Source organism: Adiantum capillus-veneris, chromosome 15, assembly GCF_014529385.1.
Source record: "Adiantum capillus-veneris isolate H3 chromosome 15, ASM1452938v2, whole genome shotgun sequence".
Lineage (NCBI taxonomy): Eukaryota > Viridiplantae > Streptophyta > Polypodiopsida > Polypodiales > Pteridaceae > Adiantum > Adiantum capillus-veneris.
Window position 1 is genome coordinate 84,213,763 of NC_140945.1, and position 26,530 is coordinate 84,240,292.

The window sequence follows — 26,530 nt, forward strand, 5'->3', positions numbered from 1 at the left end:
ACACCGATAAATTAGATTCATTATTTTAAACAAATTAAATGCAAATCCGTCAATTTAGATAGCACGTCTTATTGGTGTAGATTCGTCGATTAAAGCAACATCGATCACACATGATCATGCTGTAGTGACTGGTCACTACTGTCCTTGGTATGATTTTGTTACCCCAAGTATACAAAATGAAGGATATTTGGATTTGGATTTGAAATGGGTATATATTGGTAGATATTTGGGTTTGGAATTAGATTTGGAATTGGTAAATGATGATTTTTTGTCGTGACAGTATTTATGAAAGTAAACTTGAGATTGTTGAGAATTGATTAGTAAATGATGAGTGTGACCAATGATATCCTGATTCATCAAAGTATGACATATACTACTTATTCTAGTGGTACGGGACACTAAAATAGGCAGTATGTGGATGACGGCAAGCATAAGCAATGTTCTTTTGTTTCATAATTTTTTCATTTTACTACGTGCTATTTCTGACACAGAATACTAATCATTGTTTTTGACAAGTATGGTTTACAAATTTTTATCTTCGCAACTGAGGACAATTGCTTTCCAATGGAGAGGTATGTAATGGAATTGATAATACCTCCTTATTGCAGCTAACAGGTGGCAAATGCATCAACAGTTATTGAACTATGCGAAAGGATATATAGGTTATGTACATTTTATGATTTAAGTGCTCTTTATGAGCTTTGGCCATTTATGACCAACCGACAAGTTCGTACTCACTGTGACCATATTTCAAGAATCTATAAAGTAAATACATGCAAGAGAGAAATGGTCACTCTTGCATGGGGGGAGATTGCACCTAGTGCTTGTGTCTTTCTTCTCACCTCTCCTCTCTTCTGTCTCGTCGTCCCGACGTAGCACTCTGCTCTAGTAGGTGCGCATGCATGTGCTCTCACTCTCTCCCGTTCTCTGTAATTCGCGTGCAGTTTCGATTTTGTGCTATGCGATTCTTCAAGTATACAAATTCATGGTTTTATCGCTTGTAGCATGTCGTTCTCGATATTTTTGCAGGGCTCAAGAAGCTTCGGTTTGTAGCAGTGCAACTTATTCTTTGATAGTTGCTCCTTGACTTTGTGTTTATAGTGAACACCTTTACAAGCATGGAGCATGTCATGTGCTTCCTTTGTGGATGCTGCATCCTATATTTTTTTAATACCAGTGTTTTCGATGCTTACAAGACTCCAATTTATGACTTTCTTGGCTCCTTGACTCCAATCTTTAAATGTGTTCTCTCTTCAACTAAATGATACTTGGTATGAGAGACACCACTTCTTTCCTGTCTTTAATAAACTGATCTTCCACCATAATCAAGTTTATCTACCTTGAGCATTACAATTAATTGCATCATAAGAAACCTCCAAGCATGAAATTTATTCTTCTCAATGAACATTTTCACTCAACACGTTGTCTATGTACAAAATAGAAGTAATGCAACCTTTACTAAATTTAGATCGAATTCATTGTAAAATGCACCCTTTGTCCCATTTATAACCCCCCTTCGTTATGCTCACATTGTACCATGCAATAGCCCTTAGTGAATCCCTTGTGAATTATTCCGAGCTTGAATATGTTTGCCTATAGTATCACCTACAACCATTTCAACTTCGATTGCGTTAAAAAGGGGCAGTTGCTCTCAACTGAATATATCACCTTCAACTCTACCTAGAAAGAGAAATTGCTATTTTCAAATGCAAGACCAAGTTACAATCATTCTATAGCAATAGCATTGTAGGTAGTTAACAAATCAAGCCTTGCCTTGACAACCTCTAAGGTGGATGTGGGGCAGCATAGAAGCATGTGCTCTTGCAGTACAGCAAATTAAATATCTTTAGGGTGCAAGATATGTAGCCATGCCCTTATGGTTCGGGCATAGTCACATGTAATGGGAAGCTGAACTAGACCGGCAAGGCTATCAAAGACAGAAATGGCTTGTTCCTTTCAAAACGGCTTCTTATCTTCATATTTTGTATGCAGAAATGATACAAAGGAAGCGAGAAACGGGCACTTTTGAAAAAAGAGTTTCCGATCCGATAGGCGCCCAAACCCCCAAATGGAGTTTCCTTGTAACCATGGGCTCAGGCCTCCACAAAAACCAACAAGAAGAAGCTCAAGATGAATGAAATTGAGGGGGGGGGGGAGGGGGGGGGAATGTATCCTGAGGATTACCAAAAACACAAAGTTAGAACAAATCATTCAAAGCGGTTACGCCATCAATGTGAAGTGAAAGATGGGAGGATCCACAGAAGAACCCATACAAAAACTCTCCTCAAAATATCCTATCTCATACAATTCTTCCCATACCACATCAGTGCTTGCCATGCATAGGCTTCCCTTCCTTATACTCCTCTTCCACAGTCTTTCATCCTCTTCCTCCTCTCTCCCCCCCTCTTTGCAAATCTCACTGCTGCCTTCTTTTCCTTGAAGTCTGCCTTGCATATCTTCGTCCTCACAGAAGATTGCATACAGAGAACCATGGATGAACTGCAAATACTCCAAGTCCCTGCCTTCCAGGTCAGGATCATAGTCAAAGTGAACCCAAGCTTTAGATATAGATGCATCAAACCAAGTAATAACCTCATTCTCATAGTCGATCCACACCGTGTTCGTGCCCATCTCCGAGGCCGGTTCGAAGCAATCGCCATTCAGAAGCTGAACTTGCGGTAGCTCTGACCATTGCCATTTAGGACAAGGCATTTCTGCATAAGTCCCCCAAGAATCCTGACAAGTATCATACACAAGAAGCTCTAACTTCCCATCAGAGACCACCCGCATGTTCTCTTTAAGACTGTAAAGCTCCTCTTTGACACCAGATTCTTTACACGAGCTCTTCCTTTGAAGCATCCTCAGATTGTCACAGTTCCATGTCTCCACATGCGGCTGATCTGTCATCATGTCATAAACAAGCACCATTTCTTCCTTCTCCTGGCTTGGTGATGTTCCGATTGAAGCCCGAGGTATATAGATCTTTCCATTCACTCCGACGGCATCTGCATTGAAAGGGTGAGGGACAAGAAGCTTCTTCCAAGTCCAATCCCCACATCCCATATCCATTTTCAACAGAAGATGGGAATTGTCATCAGACCACACATAAACCCTGCCAGCGCTTGCAATTAGCCTTGCTCCACATCGATAGGACGGCAGGAGGCCTTGCAGACGGGGAAGCTTCCTCCATCGCCTATGCATCTGATATGTATTAAAGTTCCTCCATTCGTTGTCACTCAGATCCCTCTGCCGTTCAATGGCATAATATGCCACCTGCTTTTCATTGCTCGCACATTCCCTTGTGATGAAGACCTGAAGATCGGATGTGCATACCAAGAAGAGGCCTCGGAGAAGAGGGAGCTGATAATGGCGGTTTTTGAGGTCAAGCTCTGCAGTTTGCTTTGTCTTGGAGGCGTCAATGAAGGCTCTCCAGGACTTGGAGATTGCTCTGCAAACAGGGCGGGTATACCATGGTAATCGCGGAAGAACATGAAGAAGCACAAGCTCCTTTGGAAGCCCGTCTATCAGACTAGTAGCTCTCGCATCTGCGTCCATTGAAACGGCAAGCAGGCCGCGGCCAGGTGTAATTGTAGTTGGAAGCAGCTGGCGAGTCCACGAATACAGCATGTAACTCTACCCACTCTTATATACGCTGCCAACTGGCCCAGATCAGTGTTGGGGAGAAATCACTTTTACGAACATACAAAATTCCCTTAGGGTAGACTCAAAGACGATTTTTTCCGAAATAACCGGAATTTAACACTATTTTCTTTGATTTTCAAATCGGCAACTAATCACATCAAATCAAGCAAAAGCCACCACGATGGGGTAGGGAATGGACACGGAGTGTCCTTTCCCCGTAAAAATAGTGACCCCCATTGGCGATCGGCGGAGGCCAGGAGCCATGGGGAGCTGTTTTTGTGAGGGACAGGACACTCACTATCCATTCTCGATCGTCACAGTTGGGGGGAATGGGGCTAGTAAGTCAACGTCTTCAAGCGGAGCCTGGAGAGCAAAATTACGTGTGTTGAGTTGGACTGCAATTATTGGAGTAGCCAGTTGATTATTTTGAGCGCTGAGTTGCCATGCAATCCTCGTCACTATGTGGTACGGCTGAATTCCAGAGGGGATCGAGGGTTGGGGGAATAGGGGGGATGAGAGCCGTCCGATTGGCGGGGGACCTCGGTTCAGGGGATGGCGGCGCACTGAATGAAAGGGGAGCGTGAGCATTCAATGCTCTGGTGAACTGCGGCCTCGGTCCTCGGTGAACTGCGGGCCTGCTGCTTTTCGCCTTGTATGCCTCCGTGCCTGTGTTCTCCTCCCCTGCGTATCCTGTGTGCTCCTCGTTTCCCCAGCGCGAGCCCTTGCCAAGGCAGTTCACGCCTGCAGCACTAGTTGTATCTTGCGGGTCCTGCGTCCTCCTCGGCCGCCAGCTCGAGCCCCTGCCACCCCAGTTCACCTTGCACTACCTGGTTTAGCAAGTGTGCACCGGGTGGTTTAGCCACGGCACAACCTTGCACCCGTAGTTCAAAAACCAGGCATTCCTCCTGCTCTCCATACTCCCGCCTTCGATGCCTGCAGGCCTCGCTTCATGTGCCCGTGCTTATTACCTGCTTATTACCCTGCTTATTACCACATTTAAGCTTTACTTTATTTGAGCATTGAAGCATTGCAAATCTCTCCATAGTTTCATATGCTCCGAGCATTGAAGCATTGCAAATCATACCATAGTTTCATATGCTCCGGGAGCTCTGTGCATTAAGCCTAATACCATACCTTAAGCTTTACGGGGAGTGCAATCGATTAAGCGTCTCGCTTCAAGAAGCTCGCAAATAAACAATCACGAGAGATGGAAGATGCAAGGCCACTCTACATCGAAATTGTGCGTGACAATGGGAGAAAAACTCGGCAATGTATTGCAACGGAAAGTGCCGGGCTAACAAAATATGTTACGAGAAGAGGGTCGATATGATGGACCATCTTCGAGATGATCATGGCACCGAGTGTGATATCCCGCTACGCAAGGGTGGTCGACCTCGAGGCATGATGAATCGGACTTCGTCAAGGGCAAACACATACGAGAAGCAATCAAAGGTGCGCTTCAAGGATGCGGCTTATAAGTTCCAGAGAAACAAATCAAAGTTTTTACAAGGGAGGGAGAAGTCCTTGCTTCGGAAATGGAATGCTTTCGATGAGAGTGAGAAGCTAGCAAATGGATCAAAAAAAGCTTTTGTAGAAAGAGAAATGGCCAATGCATTAGGGGACTACATGAGCACAAAAGATGCACGCATAGCGGCTATACAAAAACGGATTGATGGTGGCTTCGAAATGAATGTAAGCATATATATCGCAATCATCAATTTTTATTTGTTATAAGGATTAAGTTTTTTTGCTCTACTCTCTCGACTCTTTTTAGAAGCGTAACCCCGGTGGAAAAATACATAAGGAAGAGGAAAACATAGAGGACAAAAAGGTAGAGGAGAAAGTTGATATTGAGCAAGTATGTACTTCGGTATGTCGCATGTAGTGTCGTTATTAAAATGACTAATTGTATTGCATGATGTTTTGGTGTTAAATGAGTTGCATGTCTTGTATTCAAATCTCAAATTGGATGATGGTCATGGTCCTTTGCTTGCACCCGTGAAGCAAGGAAAAAAATTGAAATTCATAGAGGGTACTCCCGTACCGCTAGGTGTTTTCTGCTTGAAAATTTGTTGTCCATTCAAAGAGGAAAACGCGTAAAACTTTGTTCATGTAGTCATATAAATCATGCATATAGTAAATAATGTTACTTAGCTTCTCTTGATCTTGTATATATACTTTAGATTCGGGTGACCATTGGTTCGTCAAAGCAAATCCAAATTAGTGACTCTCCTCTTTGCAAAGGCGACATGCCACTTTCTTTGGTGATAAACAACGGGGGAATTAACTTGGAAGCAAGTAGTAGTAATGGCAACGAGTCCATAAAAGCAAGGTGAATATTACCATCCTCTAAAGGTTTGACATTCTCTATCATTTGTTAATGTTTGAATTTGCTTTGACATATAGTTTTGAAAGTGGATCATCGATTCACTTAGATCTCATCGATCTAATATAATTTCGAAAGTGGACATGAAAATGCTTGAAGATATTTCTCATGCCAAAGCTTCCACAAAAACAATGAACTTGTTTATGATGTAAGTATAGCTTAAAGCTCATTTCTATGCTTTCAAAAATATTTCGTATATTATGTAAGTTTTCAACGCAATGTCTTTGTTTTTTATGGTGATAGTTGGATAGAAAACACATTGCCTAAAGAGATTTTAGACAAAGTCCGGTTCATGAATAGTTTATGGTATGACTATGTTACACTACGTCACCATGAAGACATTGGAGTTATCAAGAATTACTTGCAAGGTTTAGATATGTCTCAACATTGGTTCCTTTTTCTACCAATAGTTAGTAAGTAGGTATGCTTTATTCACTTTCTTTTAGCTTGAAAGTGATGTGATGTACCTTTGGTTTTCATGCTTAATTTGTTGCATATTTATGTCTTGTTTAAGTAACCATTGGGTCCTTTATGTCATCTTCAACAATCACTTCAAAAAGCTTGACAAATTTCCATGGGATTCACATGCTATCATGTACTTCAATTCATTGCCGGATTCTAATGGCACAACCTGTCTTGCTAGTGTTTATAGGTATGTATGTGGTAAGGAATATAGAGGTTATTGGGTGAGAGTTGGATCTAAGAGCTTTCCTTGTAGGGTTCTTGAGATTCTATCTCACAATTGTTCGAACGAGGGTTTGAAAGAGTTCATGGCAAAACCAAGAAAATGACTTTCACCACTAAAAATACCTGAGGGATCAAGTGTTGTACGCATGTGTTGTCATGTTGATAAGATCAATTTATATGATTTTTCACTATTGAAAATTGATGCATGTCTTTAGGTTCCTCGTCAACCAAATGTCCATGATTGTGGGTTTTATGTCATGGCTTATATGAAGCATCTTATTGCTGGGGCCTTTGGCAAATGATCAAAGAGCTGGGTATGTAAATTTTTTTCATTGAAAAAACACTTAACTATGTGATGGTCTATTTTTTAGTGATTTACATGGTTCACTAACTCTCTATGTTCGATGTGTAGCTCACAAAGACTTGGTTCAAGCACCAATCCGTTCAAAGGCTAAAAGAGGAGCTTATAGCATGGAGCAAAAAGTCTCTAGGACTTGATGGAGTGCAAGGATGATGTGTTTTGGACACTCCATACTAGGATATCTATGTAGCACCTCTTTTTTATCCCATGCGTTGGAAATCGCGTTATTATATGAAAAACTTTTGTGTTGTAACTTTTGAGATGTAATTTTTGAGAGCATAGTGCAATATAATCCATCTTGGTTCCTCCAATATGTCTCTCTGTGCATCTACTCTTGCTATGTGAGAAATGATGTGTTATGATGTGAGAAATGATGTGTTACGATGTGAGAAATGATGTGTTATGATGTAAAAAATAATGTGTGAGCATATAAGAAATGATGTGTTAAGATCGATTCTAATTCTCTAAGAGTGAAGATCAACCTTGCGAGAAATGCCGACAATATTCATCTCCATTGATGACCTTTGAGAATGCTTCAAGCTCTAAAGCAGATTTGTCAATGACAAGGATGGTAGGTCTAACATTCCCCATTCTAGATAGGATTGTAGATAATGTTATCTCTAATGCTATCCTCTCAGGGTCTGAGCCTGGGTCATTAGAGCACATCATAAACCAAATTGGAATACCCACACCATGTTGGTTTGGCAAGACAGTGACATATAGTGGTAGCCCAAACGCATTCATCTTAAAAGTGCTATCAATAGCCCATGAGTTATGTCGAGAGAATCGCATAGCCATTTCCAACATCCATTGGTCTTGAATGATAAGAATAAAGGGCTTTTCACTGTCATTTGCTGCATGAGGATTGTAAGGTTGGTAGTAGCACACCTACATGTTCTCACAAAAAAAGCTTCAATAGGCATTATGCTCAAACAACTTTTGGTCACTACAACTCTCTCAAACGAGCACAATATATTATGGATACCTTTCCCTGCTTCTTTAGCATTGTAGCCTCGGTCAACATACATGTCCAATCATCCCTAGAAAGTTTTCCTTGGAGCACAAAATGAGAAGTATACCTAAAATGCATTAGTTTCACCACTAGAAATTACAAAGTGTACTTAAATCAAAGAGATAGCCCAGTAAATACCTTGATTTTGTATTTGAAATGACATCATTGAAACTTCCCTTTGTATCATAAAGAATCTGAGGGTCACTTGATCAACGGAAGAAGACCGTTCATAATGTAATTGCTCTTTTGATAAGGACATCTTTGCAACACTTCGTGCATTGCCAACATCAAAAAGATCTTCCATACAACACTCAATCACATTTGGGGGGACACGTAAGTGGTATAAATCCTCACGACTACCAGGGGTATGTCCTTCATGAAGAGGAAACAACAAAATGGATGCCTTTTTGTTACCATCAAGATATTCTACTTTGACTTTGAAAGGGCATCCACACTTCTTTGTTTTTCTAAGTCTCTTTTTGGTACCTTTATTATGGGGTTGTCCACCTCTATGACAAATGTAATCGATAGTGGTCTTAGAGATACAATGGTTCTTACTGGAACGGACCATCAAGATATTCTACTTTGACTTTGAAAGGGCATCCACACTTCTTTGTTTTTCTAAGCCTCTTTTTGGTACCTTTATTATGGGGTTGTCCACCTCTATGACAAATGTAATCGATAGTGGTCTTAGAGATACAATGGTTCTTACTGGAACGGACCATAACAAGCCTCACTTTATGCTCAACCATAATATCCACCAAAGCTGCTTTTACTTCTGATACATCTACACTTTTGTGATGCAAAAAACGCACATATGTATGCTTTCTTTTGGCACTATTGCATGCCTCTAAGTATTCCTTCCATCTATTACACTCACAAGCACTGAGAAGGTCCTTCACATAGTCAAGTGACATCCATGTCTTCTAACACACCACTCTAACTTGATCGTTCTAATGGTATCTTCTATCCCAAGTGATTTTGTTCATACCCCTTTGTGTGGCAACCTTGGACAATGTTCCCCCATTCTTCGAGATAAGATATCTTGAGCTTTGAAGATGATGAGGGTAAACAAAGATAACTCATGCCATCTTCAGGTTGTCCCAAGCACAAACGTTCCTTCATTTTTCTCCATCTACCCAAATCTAGCACCCCTCTAGTATCACAAGCTTTAAGAGCTGCCAAGGTGATTAAAGTGTCATCCCTAATCACATTCTTCATCAACTCATAAGTACTCCTTTCAAAAGAATAGAAAATAGGAGAAACATATGCTAGTGGATCGAAGGAAGGTAACCTTGTTTGTGTCCTCCGCGATATGACTTCATCACCTTCAAAGGAGCTCGGAGAGTCACTAGCTTGATCACATGTGTTGCTACTGCTTGAGTCACTATCCCACTCTAGGTCCGATATGATCTCATGCCCGCATGGTCTTCAAGTGATTCCATATTGTAGGAAGCCGAGTTTAGTTCACTCTTAGTTCATCCTTAGTTCACCTATGTGAACCCACATTTACAGGCGAGGCCAAGTTCACCACTAGTTTACCCTTAGTTCACCCCTAGTTCACTATGGTGAAGTACAAAAACCTTAGTTTACCTTTAGTTCACCCTAGTTTACTGTTAGTTCACTAATTTCAAAGCCCTCTCTCCTCACTATACTATACGTGCACATTAGAGTCCCCCTATGTGAAGGTTTGGCTTTTTAAAATGTGCCTTCTCAAAGTAATAATGACTGTCCTTTAACTATCCTTGGATTATGTGCAAATCTACTTTTCAGGCCTAGTTTACCCCAAGTTCACCTCCAATCATTAATCAATCTTCCTAAAAAGACGTGCAATTTGCTTTTCCACCCCAGTTCACCATATCTTAGTTCACCCCTAGTTCACGCGTAGTTCACCCCTAGTTCACCGATTCGCCGGGCGGCTAGGATTACGTTTCACTTCCCGCTTTCCTTTCCCACCATAGATCCCCTCTGGAATCCAACCGTGCCACATAGTGACGAGGCCATGCAATCATTTGCAATGATGACTGGCAATGAATGGAGGAGGTAGGTGAACATTCTGAGTGCTGATGTGTTGCATATCTGACGGTTGCAGGGTAGAATTCCATTCAGGAAACTCCTGTTGATGGACGGTGCAGACTCCATGCCCCACGACCCCCGATGTGAGGACAACCGATTCGAGCTCAGTTGGCCAAGTTTGGAATGAGACGCATGTGTGAACCATCAAATCAGGCTGCCGTCGGTGATGGGCTTATCACCATCTTAAAATTAAAAAAAGAAAGTTTCCTTTGCTACGGACGTGCCCCTATTCGCACCTTCTCGGCTCCCCTCTCCTCTTGGCCTCATACATGGTGCTCCTCGCACTCAGCACCTGCTCGGCTCACCTCTCCTCTTGGCCTCATACATGGTGCTCCTCGCACTCAGCACCTGCCCATGCTTCTACTATTTAATCACAAATTGCGCATCTTCCGTGTGATCCTTCATGTTTTAAGAATAAACACCAGTCGGTACCTCCTATTATCGGTAGTACTACTGGTAGCCCCGCACGTTTATTCAATTACTGACTGAGATTTGCTTTCTTTCATCTCACGGATACACTAGTACAGTACCCTTACAAAAGGGCGACACGGATTCGAACCTACACAAATGCACAATAGACCTTATCACCTGCACCAGAGACCACACCACCGAGCACTCCGACTTGCTCCCCCAGGAAGTAGATAGAAAAAAATAAAACGCAATGCCTGACTTTGCACGTCGCCCTCTCTCTACACATCACGCTGCCCCTGCACGTAGCTACCTGCTATACACGTCGCCTCGCCCGCACCTACCCGCTTTGCCTGCTACGTCGTCCAACACCCTCGATTAAGGCTTCAACTTTACCCACTCAATGCATATTGCAGAATTCCCATTTTTTTTGGAATATCTTCCAGTTGGTACCCCCTATTTACTGTCTCTAACTTTTAAAAAAGGGAAAATTACCAAAATACCCCTCCAATTTCAAAAATTACCAAAATACCCTTGTATTTATTTTGGTTGGATTGTTAAAGATTTTCTAATCTTTATTCCTTTTTTACAATTAAGATCCGTTTTTTAGTGCTTAGCATGTAATTTGTCACAAATTACCTCACCAAAAAGGGCAATTATGTCTAAAAATAATGAAGAAATTCATCTCCAAAGCCTACGTAATAGACCCAAATTCTAGTTTTAGCATCTTGTTTTGATAGACAATCAGTCTTCTAATGAAAAGCTATTAAAAAAAATTGTCTTTCAAGAAATTTAATCTCACGACCAAGGGTATTTTGGGAATTTTGGACAAATTGAAGGGCATTTTGGAAATTTGTGAAAAACCATTGGGGGTGTTTACGGAATTTTTGAAATTTGAGGGTTATTTTGGGAATTTCCACAAATTAGAGGAATTTTTCCTTTTAAAAAAATTAAAAAAAGTCATTACTCCTAAAGATTCCCTTCAATGTGTTAAAGCGAAAGTATGGCAAGTTGAATAGCAGGGTGGAGGGCAGCAACCCCATCGATGTTGGCACCTTTGCACCGCCAACCCGATGGAAGTGCTTGCACCATTGCTGCTCCGACACCCTCTTCCTTTGATCGACTGCTTGCTCCACCAACACCGGGAGCTCTTGCCCTCAAGCGTCGTGCATCACAACACCTTGCCTTCACTCCATCTAAATCCCCACCCACAACAACTTGCATCCGTGGCCCTGTTCCATTGTTGTCCCATGACCTCCATACAGTCCATAATTTCCACCACCCTCCTCCTTGAGCGCCCCCTACATCTACACAAACTAATTTATTGAATATTTCTATGCATGAAAACATCAAAAAGAAAAAAAAAATCTTCACTACACCATTGTATTTAAACTATCCCAAAACCTCAAAAGTAAATATCCATACGTCTCAATACGAGCTTAGAAACTCAGTTTTGGACTCAAATTGAATGAAAACCTTCAAAAAGCTTTACATTAAAAAATTTAAAGTTATTATAATTTGACAATTTTGACCACTTCGTTGTTTCTAGAATGCCCAAAAATTCTAGAACGATTGCCCATATGTCCCATTTTGATATCTGGAGACGAGATTTCGAACCAAAAAACGTGTTGAGACCTTTCGAAAGTGTTTTGTGCCGACACAGAACACTTTTGGGAGCTTTATATGGATATAAACATGCAACATTGTGGTCAAATTCCATCTTCAAAGCTCCCAAAAGTGTCCCGTGTCGATGCAAGATGCTTTGGGGAGTCTTTACTCTCCCCACAAAGAAAGCTAAATGATCGTGTTTCATGTCATGAACCAGCAACATCTATTCAATGGCACTATGAGCATAAATCAAGATTGTATTCTATACACCATCTGTCTTTTGTAAACATGTGAACAAGTCATGTTTTTTACTCAATATTTTCCTTGATTGGATGTATGGCTCACTCGATACTTTGTTTGCTCGAAAAAGTTTGCTCAAGGTTTGGTAAAACTCCATTATACTTTGGTGGAATTCCACAAAGCCTTTTTACATTTCTTCGAGATAGAACCCTCACCATGTTCAGATCTGGGGTGTACCATTGAAGATGATATGGGGTAATGTTATGAGTTGGTGACCAACCAAGAATACTTTCTAGGAGGCATCTTAGAGCCTATTGCTAGCAATATCATTGTCAACCCTCCAGTGTGAATGATATGGCTTTGCCCTCTTTGAGTCCTCAATACTATTTGGTGGCTCATCTAGTGGTCTCTTTGTTGATGACATAGTCAAGTATATCGCCTGAGTTGGGGGCGAGGGCATCAATTTAGAAGGTACCCTTGCCCACAACATGATTTATGTAGCTAACACCATTTTGGACTTTAAGTCACATGATGGTATACATTAGCAATTTTGCACATTTCCTAGATCCTCGCACAAAAGGGTGGCCTTTTGCACTCTAGTCACATCCACAATGATGTCTATAGTCATTTGGGCACTCCAACTTGCGTCTTCTTGGTGAACATAGATTGAGAGGCCATTGATTACGATGCTATTACATATGATTCCACCATATGATGTTGGTGTACAATTGCTTACACCATCCATGGTAGGGGAGGCCCTATCCCGCACATCATGCTTCAAGTACTCTCTCATGTGGAGTCTTGCAGGCATCCAGAAAGTTGATGGTGGCATGAGAGAGAAGATAATAGGTATCATGCTTGTTTAATGCACACAACAACGATATAGGACATCTACCACCCTTCCCCTTCTAGTATGATTTGACTCACCGTTCTTACTTTTCTCACATAGTGAGAGATTTATCTCCTCCCACATGATCTCTGGCAACTCTACATGGTGAGGATTGCACCTAGTCAGACTCATCCACCCACAACGTTTTACTATCTACAAAGATTAGTTCTTGACTATGTTAGAAGATGGCTTTATGGCTACATGTGTGACATACTGTTCGGGTGGTAATAGGATAGTTCAAAGCTTGGTTCTGAGTATCATATAATGAAGGAAAAATGAGCCACCACCAATGCGGCCACATCCATAGAGCCTCTTGGGAGCTAAGCGGATCTATAGAGTATGTGCACCAGAGTAGAGAGAGATGAGCATTATGCGTGTAGAGGCACAACCTATGATAGCATATAGAGCCAATACAATATCTTGTTTATGGGAGACCCTATACTACAAAATTGATGGGAGTCGAGAGACCAAAGAATACCAGGCCGCTTCTTACAGAGTATCAAAAGACATAGAAATTCAATCCTTGTGTCACTCACCACATCTACTTGAGAGAGAAACTTGGAGATCATCAATTTCTATAGAAAGCCACTTAGGGATCCCGACATGACATTATCAAACCGCCCAAGAGAGGGTAGATCAAGATTTCTAGATCATGTTATTCCATGTATGCTATCTTGCACCTTGAGTTTGGCTCCAGATAGAGCTACCTATACATGCATATCCATGCATATCATGCTTATACTCCATAAGTATGTGGTTTCATATCCATAGATCAAGACTTGTAGATACGTCCCTTCATCATCTACACATATGTATGTAACATCTCTCCTTTCTAAATTTGTCCTTCCTTCCTTATATAGCCAGAGGACACACTAAATACCCATATACCCCTCAAATTTCAAAAATTCCCAATATATCACTGTATCATTTTGGGATGGATTTGCCCCAATTTTTGCATATACTTATATTTATGACAAGGGGGAGTTATTTTTAAGTTTTCTAGACAAAACTATTTAAGAATGAAATCACAAATAGAGATATCTTTGTCTAAAAAAGATGAACAATTTCATCATAAGCACAATACCATATCAAATCCTAGTTCTATTATCTTCTATTGAGAGAGAACCAATCTTCCTATAAAGAGTTGCAAAAAAACTGGCCTTAGTATTGTTGATCGTCTCGATCTGTTGACCCTCTCTAACATGGGGATGTCATTTGAGGAGGTTCTCTCATGTTATTTGTAAATCATCTCGAGGTGAACCCTCTAGCCACATGGGGGTGTCATTCAATGGCAAGGATTTGCATTTTAATTTTTGCTAAAAGATCTGTAATTATGCATGCAAATTAGGTGATAGAGCATATATTGCTTCTCAATCACGTTCTAGACTCAAAGCTATCTTCTCCATCCAGAAGATGCATAGAGACGTAGAGCGATGGAAAAATTGCTTAGCAGCCGCACGACGAGTCACGACTAGAAGGATACAAGTGTCAAGGCATCCCTACAAGGGTGTAGGATTAAGATCCTACGAGGGTAGGGTGGGGCATGGTCCTAAACAAGGCCGGCTAGCGTGCCAAATATAGGGGTCTCCTAAACATAGGGTCAAGGATCCTTCAAGAGGAGGTGGTTAGGTGGAGAACACCACATTCGAAGCCCCGCTGGGCATTATACTGATATCAGAGCAAGGCTTGAGCGTTTGTGGGCATAGGGAAAGCCACCATTGCTATTTTTAGCACAAATTTCAGGAAAAAGTAGAGGTGAAAAGCCCCGTAGAGCCTTGACATCGCCATGATGTCCCTCATTTCATATTCTAAAGGGAATGTTTAAGTGAACACACTTTTTTTTAGCACCCTCTGCTCTTAGGAAGAGATTTTTTGTTGAAGAAAACTCTCCTTTTAAGAGGAGAGTAATGTCAAGACAAAGGTAGGGTGGACATGATCCTAGACAAGGCAAACTAACGTGCTAAGTATAGGAGTCTCCTAAAGATAATATCAAAGATCCTAGTCTTTCTTAAATTGCTATTTTGAAATGATCGATGATCATGTCCAATACCTACTATCTTTTAGAGAGTTGTTTATGCCTGTCTGGTGAAATCTCTAGTTTTGGATGAGCACAATTTTTTAACTTCGCTCATATTGAGACTATTTTATCATATACCTCGCTCCACTGATTAAATTTCACAAAAACAAGAGCTTGCTCTTGACTTTAGCTTCCTGAAGTACTTTTGAAGCATTACAAACAATTCAAGAGGGTCCTTCAAATTTTATTCATAAGACATCGTGCCATGATTCTAATTCTGATCTATTTAGGTGGAAAGAAAATGGCATCTTGCATTCTGCGGCTCCGAAAGTGCTGTTCCATCTCCTTGTCCACGTTGAAGCTTGCACTCAAAACATCAGCTGACAGTGCCTTCCACACTGAAGTTTTACCTCCCAAATGAGAGAAGATTGGCCTACAAACAAAAAAGCATATGCATCAACAAACAATTACACTGTCTATGTTTTATTTATATATATATATATATGTATATGTGTATATATGTGTGTGTGTGTGTGTGTGTGTGTGTATATATATATATATATATATGTGTGTGTGTGTGTGTGTGTGTGTGTGCATATATGGCAGCACATGATCTCAAACAAGTCTACATTCATGGCAACATTAAGATCTTTATGGTGGTTATTGCAATCATTTGTTGTGTCAAGGACATCGATGCAAAGCTTCGACCCCCTGCATGCATCAGTTTCGCTTTCTCGGTGAAGTTGCCGTTGGCAAAGGCAACACCAAACTGTTTGAAAGAGAGAGCCTTGCAAAAAAAATATTTCCTTCAACTACTCCCGCTGTCACTAATGTATTCCTTAAATGATTCTTCAACCTCACATGCAATGCATTAACTCGGAGACTTAAATTTTCACCACATGCAAACACAAACATAATCGCAACCAAATTATGAAAGATAAGAAGAGATTGTTACTTCTCCACATGCAAACACAAGCATAATCGCAACCAAATTATGGAAGATAAGAAGAGACTGTTACTTCTCTTTGGTGATAATGGAGAACCACTCCAGACCATCAGGGCCTGCGCGCTTGGAGACTACATGGAACCTGGGAACGATGAAGAAGTAGCCCCCCTTTATCTCGGTATCAACAACCCTTTCCCCTTCATTGCTGACCATTTGCACTCTGCCACTGCCTCTCACCACATATGTGACTTGGTATGCAGCATCAGCCGAGAATCCTGGTGAACACATTGCACCCTACATAAGAAGTCACCATTCAATCATCAGAACATTTATTGTCATCTATCTGATCGCATCACATCTAATTCTAGTTTCAGTTTTGACATACCTTCAATTCATATCGAAGCACACAAATATGCACTTACGTGGGTCACACACACAATCACAAATGAATGTATGTATGCACACATGCATACAGATGCATTTTCAACCTCATACACACAAAACAGCATCATACTGGATCAAGCTTCACTAGATCAGCACCCAGCCCAATCTGGCTCAAGATAGGAAGATTGTCGCTTGTGATTACAGCCACACGCCCACCATTCTTGACATCTACATCTTTCTTGGCATCCTCGCAATTGTAAACAAACTTTCCATAACCAGCTGCTTCCTCTTTAGTCTCTTCAATACGTAGGGGTGCATGAAGCTTAATAATAGCTGCTCCACTCTGCCTCTCTAGCATCATCTTTACAGTAGGCTCATCCAAATCCCAGGCTTGAGCCACAAAATCTGTTGAAAATCCGTGCATAATCCCTCCATGGACCTTGTCTTTGCAGCCCATCAGGTAGAAATTCTGCAGTCAAGATTCATAACCAAACCATAGATGAAACTAGGTCAATTGTACAGTACCGTATGATAAATATATATCAGAAACATAAGCATCAAATCATCATGATAAAAAAAATATGTAGATCAAGCATGATAACAAGCGTAACAAAAGTTCAATGACCAGTGGACCACTCATACTATCAATCTCAATTTTATCAAACTTCCAGCATCATGTGCATGCACTCTGAGAAACTAAGCAATAGTGCCTCCTTAATCCTACATAATACATGCTGATGTGTGTAAATATGGATGAAAAGTTCAGTTTCTCCACAATCAATTCAAAGAACTAGCGCGAAAGATAATGTCACTTTGTTAGGTGTGTAAGAAAAGAAACTAGAAAGAGAAAGAAATTACTGTAAATTGTCCATATTTTAGTGCCTGTGAGGTGTCCCCCAAGCTCAAGACACAGAGGTTCTCCTGGGCATGGGTGTTATGCCACCAGTTGAAGGTGCCTAGGGGCAGGGCCACCACATCGCCTTTCCTCACCTTCTTTACTTGCTCCTTTTCCGTGTCTGGGAACACCACTCCCACCAGCCCATTTCCTGCAATAAGAGGAACATCCAATGCCATGAAACAAAGATAAAGATACTTCATTCAAAGAATCTTTTAGTCTCTCTTCAAGAAATGAAGAGTAGCAACTGCCAAATACCATAAGAATGTGCATGATTGTGGACACATATTGTGGCCGTAGCTCAATCAAACAATACTGGGTCAACACATGAGTTGCTAGTTACAAGGAGGGACTCCGTTCCGGGGCACATGGGATTGGAAACTCCGTTTCCAAAGACACCCATTTCTCGTTTCCTTTGCTGTTTCTTAATGAATTTCTGAGGTCACATACAGAATATAACCATAAGAAGCCATTTCTAAAGCAAGCCGTTTGCGTCTTAAATGGTCTTGCCCATCTCGTTTTTGTTTCCCATTCCATGTGACTATGCCCAGTACTGCTGTCTACTGTATATGTACATCTCTTCGCATCTCAATTTGTAGCTCAACAATCCTGGGTCAACACATGAGTCCTAGTACTTCTGTCTAGTGATATGTTTTCATCTCAATTTGAGCTCAAGAAATTCCAGTAGATGTTGGACCTACAAAGTCATATCTGGGACGTTCAAATTTGAAAGCATAGTGTGACCTTTGTCTGACATCTCTGGGTGGAAGCACGGTTTGGTGGTACCAAAAGTGGTGCCAACGACACTCCTTTGGAGGGTGGTTTTCTGTGCCTTTTCAGTTTAGGTCTCTAAGAAACTTTAGGGACAAATTACAATGTAAAGAAAAAGAGAGCATTTGACATGGAGCTATAACTATCTCCACCCCTCCCTCTCTAGTAATGAGTGCACCACTCCCTCCCTCCTCCCCCCTCTTGTTCTCTCTCCTCTCCCATCAACCTCTTCAACATATTTGTCAAGAGTGCATGGTACATCAACTAGGACATCACCTAACATGACTGTCTTAAAATGAGAAGCCATGGCTCGTTAAATATCCCAAACCTTACTGAGTTGCTCCTTGAAGAGAATCTTCACAATCGGGTCACAATCATGAACTATAATGCAAGACTGGTAATATAGTTAAGTTCTGTCACAATCCTGTTCATACGTTTTCCTTCTCTAAAGGCTTTTGCACCACTATGTTCACATTTGGCCCTCAGCATCTAAACTTATCTCTCACGGGCGGCATAAGCACGTACATATACACACATCAATTGCATTAAATCTAGCTACAAGCAGGTGCAACATAGGGCTATAGCCCTAATATATTGGCATTCAAGTGCATTCATGAAAAGCATCCAAATCTTACAGAGTTCAAACAAGCACGTGGCCAAGCTGGAGAGAAGAGCTACCAATTCTCTTCATTTGGAACTACAAAGAAACATATGGGAGACTTGAATGGGAAGAAAAACAACTTTGTTGTTCCTCAAGGAAAATTTTCATCAAGCAACGTGTTTTTTTGAATTGCATGCATCTCTGAATTTTCAGAAACGATTTTGCATCTCTAAATTCATTAACAATTTTCTGTGAGAATGATGCATGCAGAAACTTTGCCCCCCCATGTCAGAATGGAGAATGCAAGGCAGGGAAAAAAGAAATCTGTACGTTCAAAACAAAGTACCTTGGAGAACATAGCAGACGAGGGCAGAGTCTGAGTACTTAGGAAGAGAGAGTGAGAAGGGATGGAGGGTCAGCTTCGAGGCACCGACACGAGCTTCTAGCAGCAGCGGTCCCTCCCACACCTCCTCCATCCCCCCTTCCGTGGCCCTCACCCCTAATTCTTTGTTGGGGAGTTTTGGCTTCAGCATCTCTGTAGATATAAGCTTTCCATCGTTGCATGTTGGGGCCGCCATTGAAAAGTTGCTTCTCAGTCACAACAAGCTCAAAATTTGCCTTTCTGACAGAAAATTAGCTGCCCAAATGCGTCAATTTGCTGAAGCGTCTACGGGTCTGCATGTTGACGGATTACAACAGCAAGTTACAAGAGCAAAAGGCATGTCAAAAGAATTAGTGCAAAGGCATGAGGGAATTACTTTTGGACCAGAGAGAAAGACCTTGCTACAGCTTGTTGCAAGCGAGCGCCAAGAAACGGTTCTTGTGAAGTTGGAACGTAGTAATATACAAGCTGGCGCATATGGGGGGAGAGAGAGAGAGAGAGAGAGAGAGGTAGATCGTGTCTAGGTAGCAAACCCATGCAGATAAACATCACACTAACGCTCCTTATAAAAGGAATCGTTACACTCACTTTTATAGAGACCTTGTGTTGCATGTGACCTTGAGCAATCCTCACACCTTTCAACAAAGTAAGGATTCTAGCGAATTATATTCAAAGTAGCTCCCTCTTTGGATGAGATGGTTGTAGACTGTTGTCTACAATGGCAAGAAGGGGAATGAAGAGGGTTTTAGAGGCTACACATGATGGAGGAAGGGAAGGGCATCGCACTATGACACGAGAAGATAGCACAAGGACGAGAGGGATGGGTTGGCCTCTCGTTGGTGGATTTCTTTGTCAAAGAAGACCTTCCCCTCTTCCATTGCTTGCCGCAATTTTCTCAACAACCATTTCTTTCGCCAGATTGGAAAGAATGTAAAGACTCTAGCGAGCTAGCCCTTTATTTTCATTGCTTTGAGACTCCTTTGTGCACAAATTGAAGAGAGGAGATAGTGGCTTGTAATTGTGCTTGCAAAATTCATCACACATGTTTAAAAAGGGGTTTTTTAATGACCCTCGGGACACACCTTGTATAGAGGGGTATTCAATAGTGCACCCCTTGAGGCCTAAATTGCTTTCATAGTTGCAAAATAAAGTGAAAATCTCATGGAAATAAGAGTTTCACTATCAATACTTAAAGTCCCTCAATCATTAGGCTTAACCTTTCATAGTTTCTTATGACCGCTCTCACCTGAACATTCCCATGGTGCAACGTTGTGGGGACCTACGACCTTGCTAGGATTTCGCCCAGTCTGCAAGAGGATCAGGTTAGGGAGGCTGAAGGAGTTGTATGCGATAGGAGGCAAGCCTTTCAATTCGTGGCGGTGGTGGTTGATGGCAAATTGTGGCAACAATTCGTCCTAAGAGGTAGGGGAATGCCCCAAAGGTAGGCACCTCGTTGTTTCTACCTCGACCTCCTCATGCCCTCCCACCCTTCCCCCAATTTTTTTCGTGTGGGAGAGACAGTTGTATTTGCAATTTGTTTCGGGTTTAAGGCTTCCCTATAAAAAGCCTAACTTTTTGAGCTTTATTTTGGATATGGTGTTTGTATGTGAACGTTCTAATGCTCATGGCAAAGTTCTGCATGGACTTATGCTATAAAAATTTTATTTTTTCAAAAAAGTCCTAATTATACTCTGATACAAATGTACAAAAAATAGCACCTTTAGTTACAAGTAATTCAACATAAAGATGGATTAATGACTAAGTAACATGCACAAGACAAACTTCTTTTAGGTAGGAGATTTAAAAGACCAAACAAGAGACGTTATGAGAGTCCAATGTATTGAGGTTGCTTGCGTACAAGGTGATTTGAGCTCTTGTTTAGCTAATACAGATTATGAGGGTCCAATATATTGAAATTGATCCCCAATCCGAAAGGATTTAGAGTAAAATCTTGCATACAATGTGATTTGAACTCTTGTTTAGCAAATACGGCCTAAGTGATCCAACATTGGTCCACACGCACTCCCAATTTGTGAGACTACATCTATCATACCAATGGCCAATACACACATGCAATACAAGGGTCCATATATAGCTAGGACCAAGGGCCTATATATAATATAGTTGGGTGGTTATGAGCATGTGGCTGCCCCAATCTCTTACAATGGTATCAGAGTTTGGGCCAAGGGCCAGGACATGTTAGGAATAAAGGCATAGCTAAAGAGAAATTAGAGTGTTTTACATAATGGAGAGAGATAATTTCACACACAAGGGAGATAATAGAGAGAGAGAGAGAAAGAGAGAGCACACAATATATGTGGTTGGGCTACATCCACGAGAAAGCAACCACTCAATGGCTTTGCACTTCAATCTAGAAGTAGGTTACAAAGGGATTGGCAACCCTTAATTGAACTCCCGCCTTGTTTCACTCTCTTACCACCACCTCACACGTTACCAACTCACACCTTCACAATGCACCACAACAATGTGTTTTGTTACCGTATGCATGTGGTATGTGTGTGAACACAATTAGACCACCCGGGAATTTTTTCCCTCCTTAGGAGGTTTTCTTCCCCGTGCGTTGTATATATGCCCATTACTCTAGGGCTATCTTATATTTCCATTGCACAATAAGTAATACACTCTATGTTATGTGTCTTGAGCCTCCTTTGTCTTTTCCAAGTTGTGTGTGTTTTCCTGCAGCCAACAATTGGTATCAGAGCAGGTTACATTTTCCCGGGCATAGTCGCCAGCAGCTCTAGCATACTTGCTCACATTCTCCAATTTTTGTGAGCTTTGGGGAGCAACAGCAGGCCGACAAATACTTTGGATACATCATTGTGTGTAGAATTTTTGTCACTGTCGTTTTTTGCATAACAAATCTCTTACAGTCTTCTACAGTTTGTGTTGTATAGCACGTATTCTTCCTGCTTCTTTTCTCCTCTTTTCGGGCAGTTTTCACATTAGGTGCAGGCATTTTCCATGGCCGACAACAACACAGATGTGTTCAAGATGTTTGCTACCGAGGACAGATTGGATGGGGAAAATTACCCTATGTGGGCTTATATGATGCAGCATGTCCTTATGTCAAAGGGAGTTTGGAACATTGCACCGGGCATTGATGTACATCTTGGTTCTGAGGATGTTGAGGATGTTGCAGGTTTTGGTGGCAGGGTTGCTACTGCCAGAGCTGTTTTGCCTACGGCTGAGCAAGCTTGTTGTTGGGATGTAAAAGATGCACACGCTCATGCATCGATTATGTTGTCTATGAAGCGTACTATTACTCCCTACATTCGTTCGTCAAAATCTACAAAATAGACTTGGGATATTCTGACTGGTCTTTATGCAAGTTGCAATGAGGCTAAAATTGCATTGCTGCATAAAGAGTTGGAGTCGAAGATTATGCATGAGGAAGATGACATGGACACTTTCCTTGCTGGTATCAAGGATATCAATGAACAACTTATTTCTGCAGGCGAAGTCATTTCTGACAGTTCCCTTGTGCAGACTGTTCTTGATGCTTTGCCAGATTCTTACGAGACTTTTGCTAGTACTTGGAGACTCATGACCCAAGGAAACCCAGAAGTTATCAAGTTTGATGCATTATGCACTTCTTGTTGCAAGAGTCACTTTCCAAAAAAAAATGGAGCCAGATAACGAACAGGCCTTTATTACTACTCAAAGAAAAGGTGGTAGCAGCAATGTAGCCACTTCTCATGGTTCTTCAACGGGTGATAAATCACTTGTTCCTAATACTTCAGCTGGCAACAATTGTCTAGGAATTCTGGTGATAAGGGCAAAAAGAAGAGGTGTTACCATTATTGTAAAGCTAATGATCACTTGATCAAGCAGTGTCCTAAGTTGAAGATCAAAGAGGCAAAGAAGAAAGAGGCTAGTTCCACTACTAATGTTGGTTCCACTACAAATGCAGATATTGTTGATTCTTCTATGAAAGGAGACTGTGATGCTGATGTTGATACATAATGGGCTTTTAGTGCAGAGTGCACTTATGATCCTTATGTCCATGATACATGTTTGTTAGTTGTTGCAAATGCCATGTGTGGCACTTTGACAATGGTGCTACAAAGCACATTACCTCTCGTCATGACTTGTTTACCTCTCTCGAGGATGTCCCTCATGGGAATTCGGTCACTTGTGCGAACAATGCCTTTTATCCGGTCAAGGGAGTTGGAAAGATTGTGATTACTACTCCAAGTGGGATTTCTTTCACACTAGTTGATGCATTGTATGTACCTAGGATTAAGAAGAATCTTTTTTTTTGTATCTTCACTTGCTAGACTTGGACTTGTATGCCAATTTGTGGATGACAGATGTACAGTTCATGATCTCAGTTTCGGTGATGAAAAAAGTTGCATCTCGCATTTATGTTGTGAGCTGTATAAGCTCACTTTGTATGACAAGTATGGGCAAAATTTTGCAAATGTAGTTGTGGATTCTAAGGCTATTTCAGATGAAAATCTTTAGCATGCATGTTTTGGACATCTAAATTTTTCCAGTTTGTTGCATTTGCAGAAATCTGATATGATTGCTTCTTTGCCACCTCTTGAAACACCTTTCAAACATGTTTGTGAAGGCTGTATTTTGGGTAAGATGCAACATTCAAAGTTTCCAAAGGATGGTTCAGTTAGGGCCACATGCAGGTTGCAACTTGTGCACAGTCATGTTTGTGGGCCCATGCAGACTCCGTCCCTGGGCAATTACCTTTACTTTGTGACTTTCATTGATAATTACTCTAGGCATGCATTGGTACATCCGCTTAAAGCAAAGTCCAAAGTATTTATGTGCTTCAAACAATTTCTGGCTATGGCTGAAAATGTCTCAAAGTGTACTATGGCACCCTCCGTTTCGATCAAGGAGGGGAGTATATGTCTCATGACTTTAATGCATTTCTGGCTAGTCGTGGGATAAAACACCAATGTAGAGTGCCTTATACACCTCATCAAAATGGTGTTGCTAAGAGGAAAAACACGTCACTTACGAAAATGGCACGATGTATGGTCAAAAGTCAAGCTTTGTCGCATTCATTTTAGCTTAAGGCCATCATGTGTGCCACTTATTTACTTAACAGGTGTCCTACGAAAGCTTTACAGTCTATATCTCCATATGAAGCATGGCATGATAGAAAGCCTTCTATTGAGCACATGCGTGTTATTGGTTGTTTAGCATATGCTTTGCTGCCACAAACGCAGCGCAAAAAATTGGATGATAAGGCTGTCAAATGTATTTTTGTTGATTATAGTGCTGAAAGCAAACATTACAGGTTGTATCATACGCAAACAAAGCGTATCTTGATCTCATGGGATGTTGTGTTTGTGGAAGATTCTGTTCAGCCCTTGTTGTTGTGTACCAGAGACAAAAAAATTGGATGATAAGGCTGTCAAATGTATTTTTGTTGATTATAGTGCTGAAAGCAAACATTACAGGTTGTATCATACGCAAACAAAGCGTATCTTGATCTCATGGGATGTTGTGTTTGTGGAAGATTCTGTTCAGCCCTTGTTGTTGTTGTTGTGTACCAGAGACAATAATGTAAGCTCATAGGACATTTATGACACTTTGTTACCTCTTTTCAGTGGTAGAAGTTTGAATGTAAATTCCAATGAGGCAAATGTATAGCGTATGGGGGTTTCTGAAAATGTTACAGATCAGCGTATTACTGATGCATATTTACGTGATGTACTTGTTAGGATTTGGATCGTGCTAGCTATGGTGGATGAAAGAGAAACATGGTGCAAGTGTGTGAGTGTGTGTAAGCAAGCTTATCACTCAAGTGAATTAGGTTCCAAGATAGGATTAGCTTGGACTCATAAACACAATCTTGAGTATTGACTTAGCTTAGCACAAGCTCACCATAGACAAGCATGTAGTGCAAAATGAGTTGTTGTTTATTGATTCAAGAAATGAGCTTTAAGTAGCTCTACAGCCTTGCTCCACAGTATGTGGGATAAATCCACTCTCCTCTCCTTGACTCACACCTTAGGACAAAGCTCACACTTTACAATCCTCCCCTTGAGGTTTGGACTAAGACAATGCATGATCCACACAGGCTAACAGAATCCACATAGGATGGTGATATCCACACAGGAAAATAAAGTCCACAAAGGATGGAAAAATCCGCACAAGAAATATCCACAAAGGATGGTGATGTCCACACAGGATGATAAGTTGGTATCCACACAGGAAAAAGTCCTCCCCTACAAGTAGAGAGTCTACATCTTCAAAATGGGTCTTCCCAAATGCTACCTTCGTCTTCGTCCTTTTTGTCTTCTACTATGTGAGCTGATCCTCTGTCAGGTCTCTTGCCTTCATTGCTTTTGCTGTTGCTTCTACTGCTGTTGCTTTCTCCACTGCTACTGCCTCCACTTGAGTAGCACCGAGAAGGAGGGTGTCCTTTCCTACCACATTTATTGGAAGGTTTGTTTGTGTAGCAATCTTTCGCTACGTGTCCCATTCTTCCACATTCATAACACTTTCTTCCCTTTGTTGACGTTTATGGTGAATATCTTCCCCTTGAAGATGTTGCGATGAAAACTCCTCCTGATGGGGTGAGTGAACCTCTTTGCTTTCTTTCTTCTGCTTGGACTGAGTTGATAACATCTTGAAATGGTGGTGCTAGTTCTTTTTCTTGAAGTATTGTGACTAAGTGGTCGTAAGAAGGTGGAAGTGCACTTAAAAGTATAGCCACTTTGTCATCTTCTCGTACTTCAACTTGGATGTAAGTGAGCTGCGTGACAATTCTCTTAAGCATGTTCACTAGGGTAGCAATGTCCTCCCCTTGAAGCATAGTAGCTTTGTAAAGTTGTCTTTTAAGACTAACTTTGCTTCTTTTGGCTCTAGCTCCAAAATTACTTTCTAGGACATGCCAAGCTTCATGTGCATGCTTACATTCATCTATAAAAATGCACATAGTTATCATGCAAAGAAGTGATGATAATTCCCAATGCTTGTTCGTCTTTGGCCAAATTTTGTGCACTTGCTATGAGTGTAGATGCCCTAGTGTGCACTCCATAGGGTTCGGCTTGTTGCTCGAGGGCAGTGCTAATGACAGACCACAAACATTTTTTCATAAGGTAGCCTCTTAATTTCGTTTGCCAAGTGTGAAATCCCTCCCCATTGAATTTCTCTATTCCCTTGTCCCCCATTTGTGCCAATAGAGGGGTCTTATCTTAGGAGACTCTCCTAGCCAATGTCTGCCTCTTTACAC

General features: G+C 41.2%; 3 protein-coding genes and 1 pseudogene across 3 annotated transcripts; 1 reads left to right on the forward strand and 3 right to left on the reverse strand.

Moving 5' to 3' along the window:
• Positions 1-1,683: 1,683 nt before the first annotated feature.
• On the reverse strand, positions 1,684-3,627 carry LOC147440991 (uncharacterized). The gene has a single exon (XM_086483623.1). It carries the CDS (start codon positions 3,625-3,627, stop codon positions 2,221-2,223), a length of 1,407 nt encoding a protein of 468 aa, XP_086339749.1. The 3' UTR covers positions 1,684-2,220.
• A 1,222-nt stretch (positions 3,628-4,849) lies between these two features.
• Positions 4,850-7,170, forward strand: LOC147440992 (uncharacterized; annotated as a pseudogene).
• A 383-nt stretch (positions 7,171-7,553) lies between these two features.
• Positions 7,554-9,005, reverse strand: LOC147440993 (uncharacterized). Its single transcript, XM_086483373.1, has 4 exons — positions 8,750-9,005; positions 8,227-8,595; positions 8,062-8,129; positions 7,554-7,964 (listed from the first exon to the last, which is right to left on the reverse strand). Exons 1-4 carry the CDS (start codon positions 9,003-9,005, stop codon positions 7,554-7,556), a joined length of 1,104 nt encoding a protein of 367 aa, XP_086339499.1.
• Positions 9,006-15,482: 6,477 nt separating this feature from the next.
• Positions 15,483-19,842, reverse strand: LOC147440994 (11S globulin seed storage protein 2-like). The gene is made up of 6 exons (XM_086482766.1): positions 19,682-19,842; positions 19,270-19,598; positions 17,515-17,702; positions 16,787-17,125; positions 16,346-16,566; positions 15,483-15,759 (listed from the first exon to the last, which is right to left on the reverse strand). The coding sequence occupies exons 2-6, from the start codon at positions 19,499-19,501 to the stop codon at positions 15,609-15,611; spliced, it is 1,131 nt and encodes a 376-aa protein (XP_086338892.1). The 5' UTR covers positions 19,502-19,598; positions 19,682-19,842; the 3' UTR covers positions 15,483-15,608.
• Positions 19,843-26,530: the final 6,688 nt, after the last annotated feature.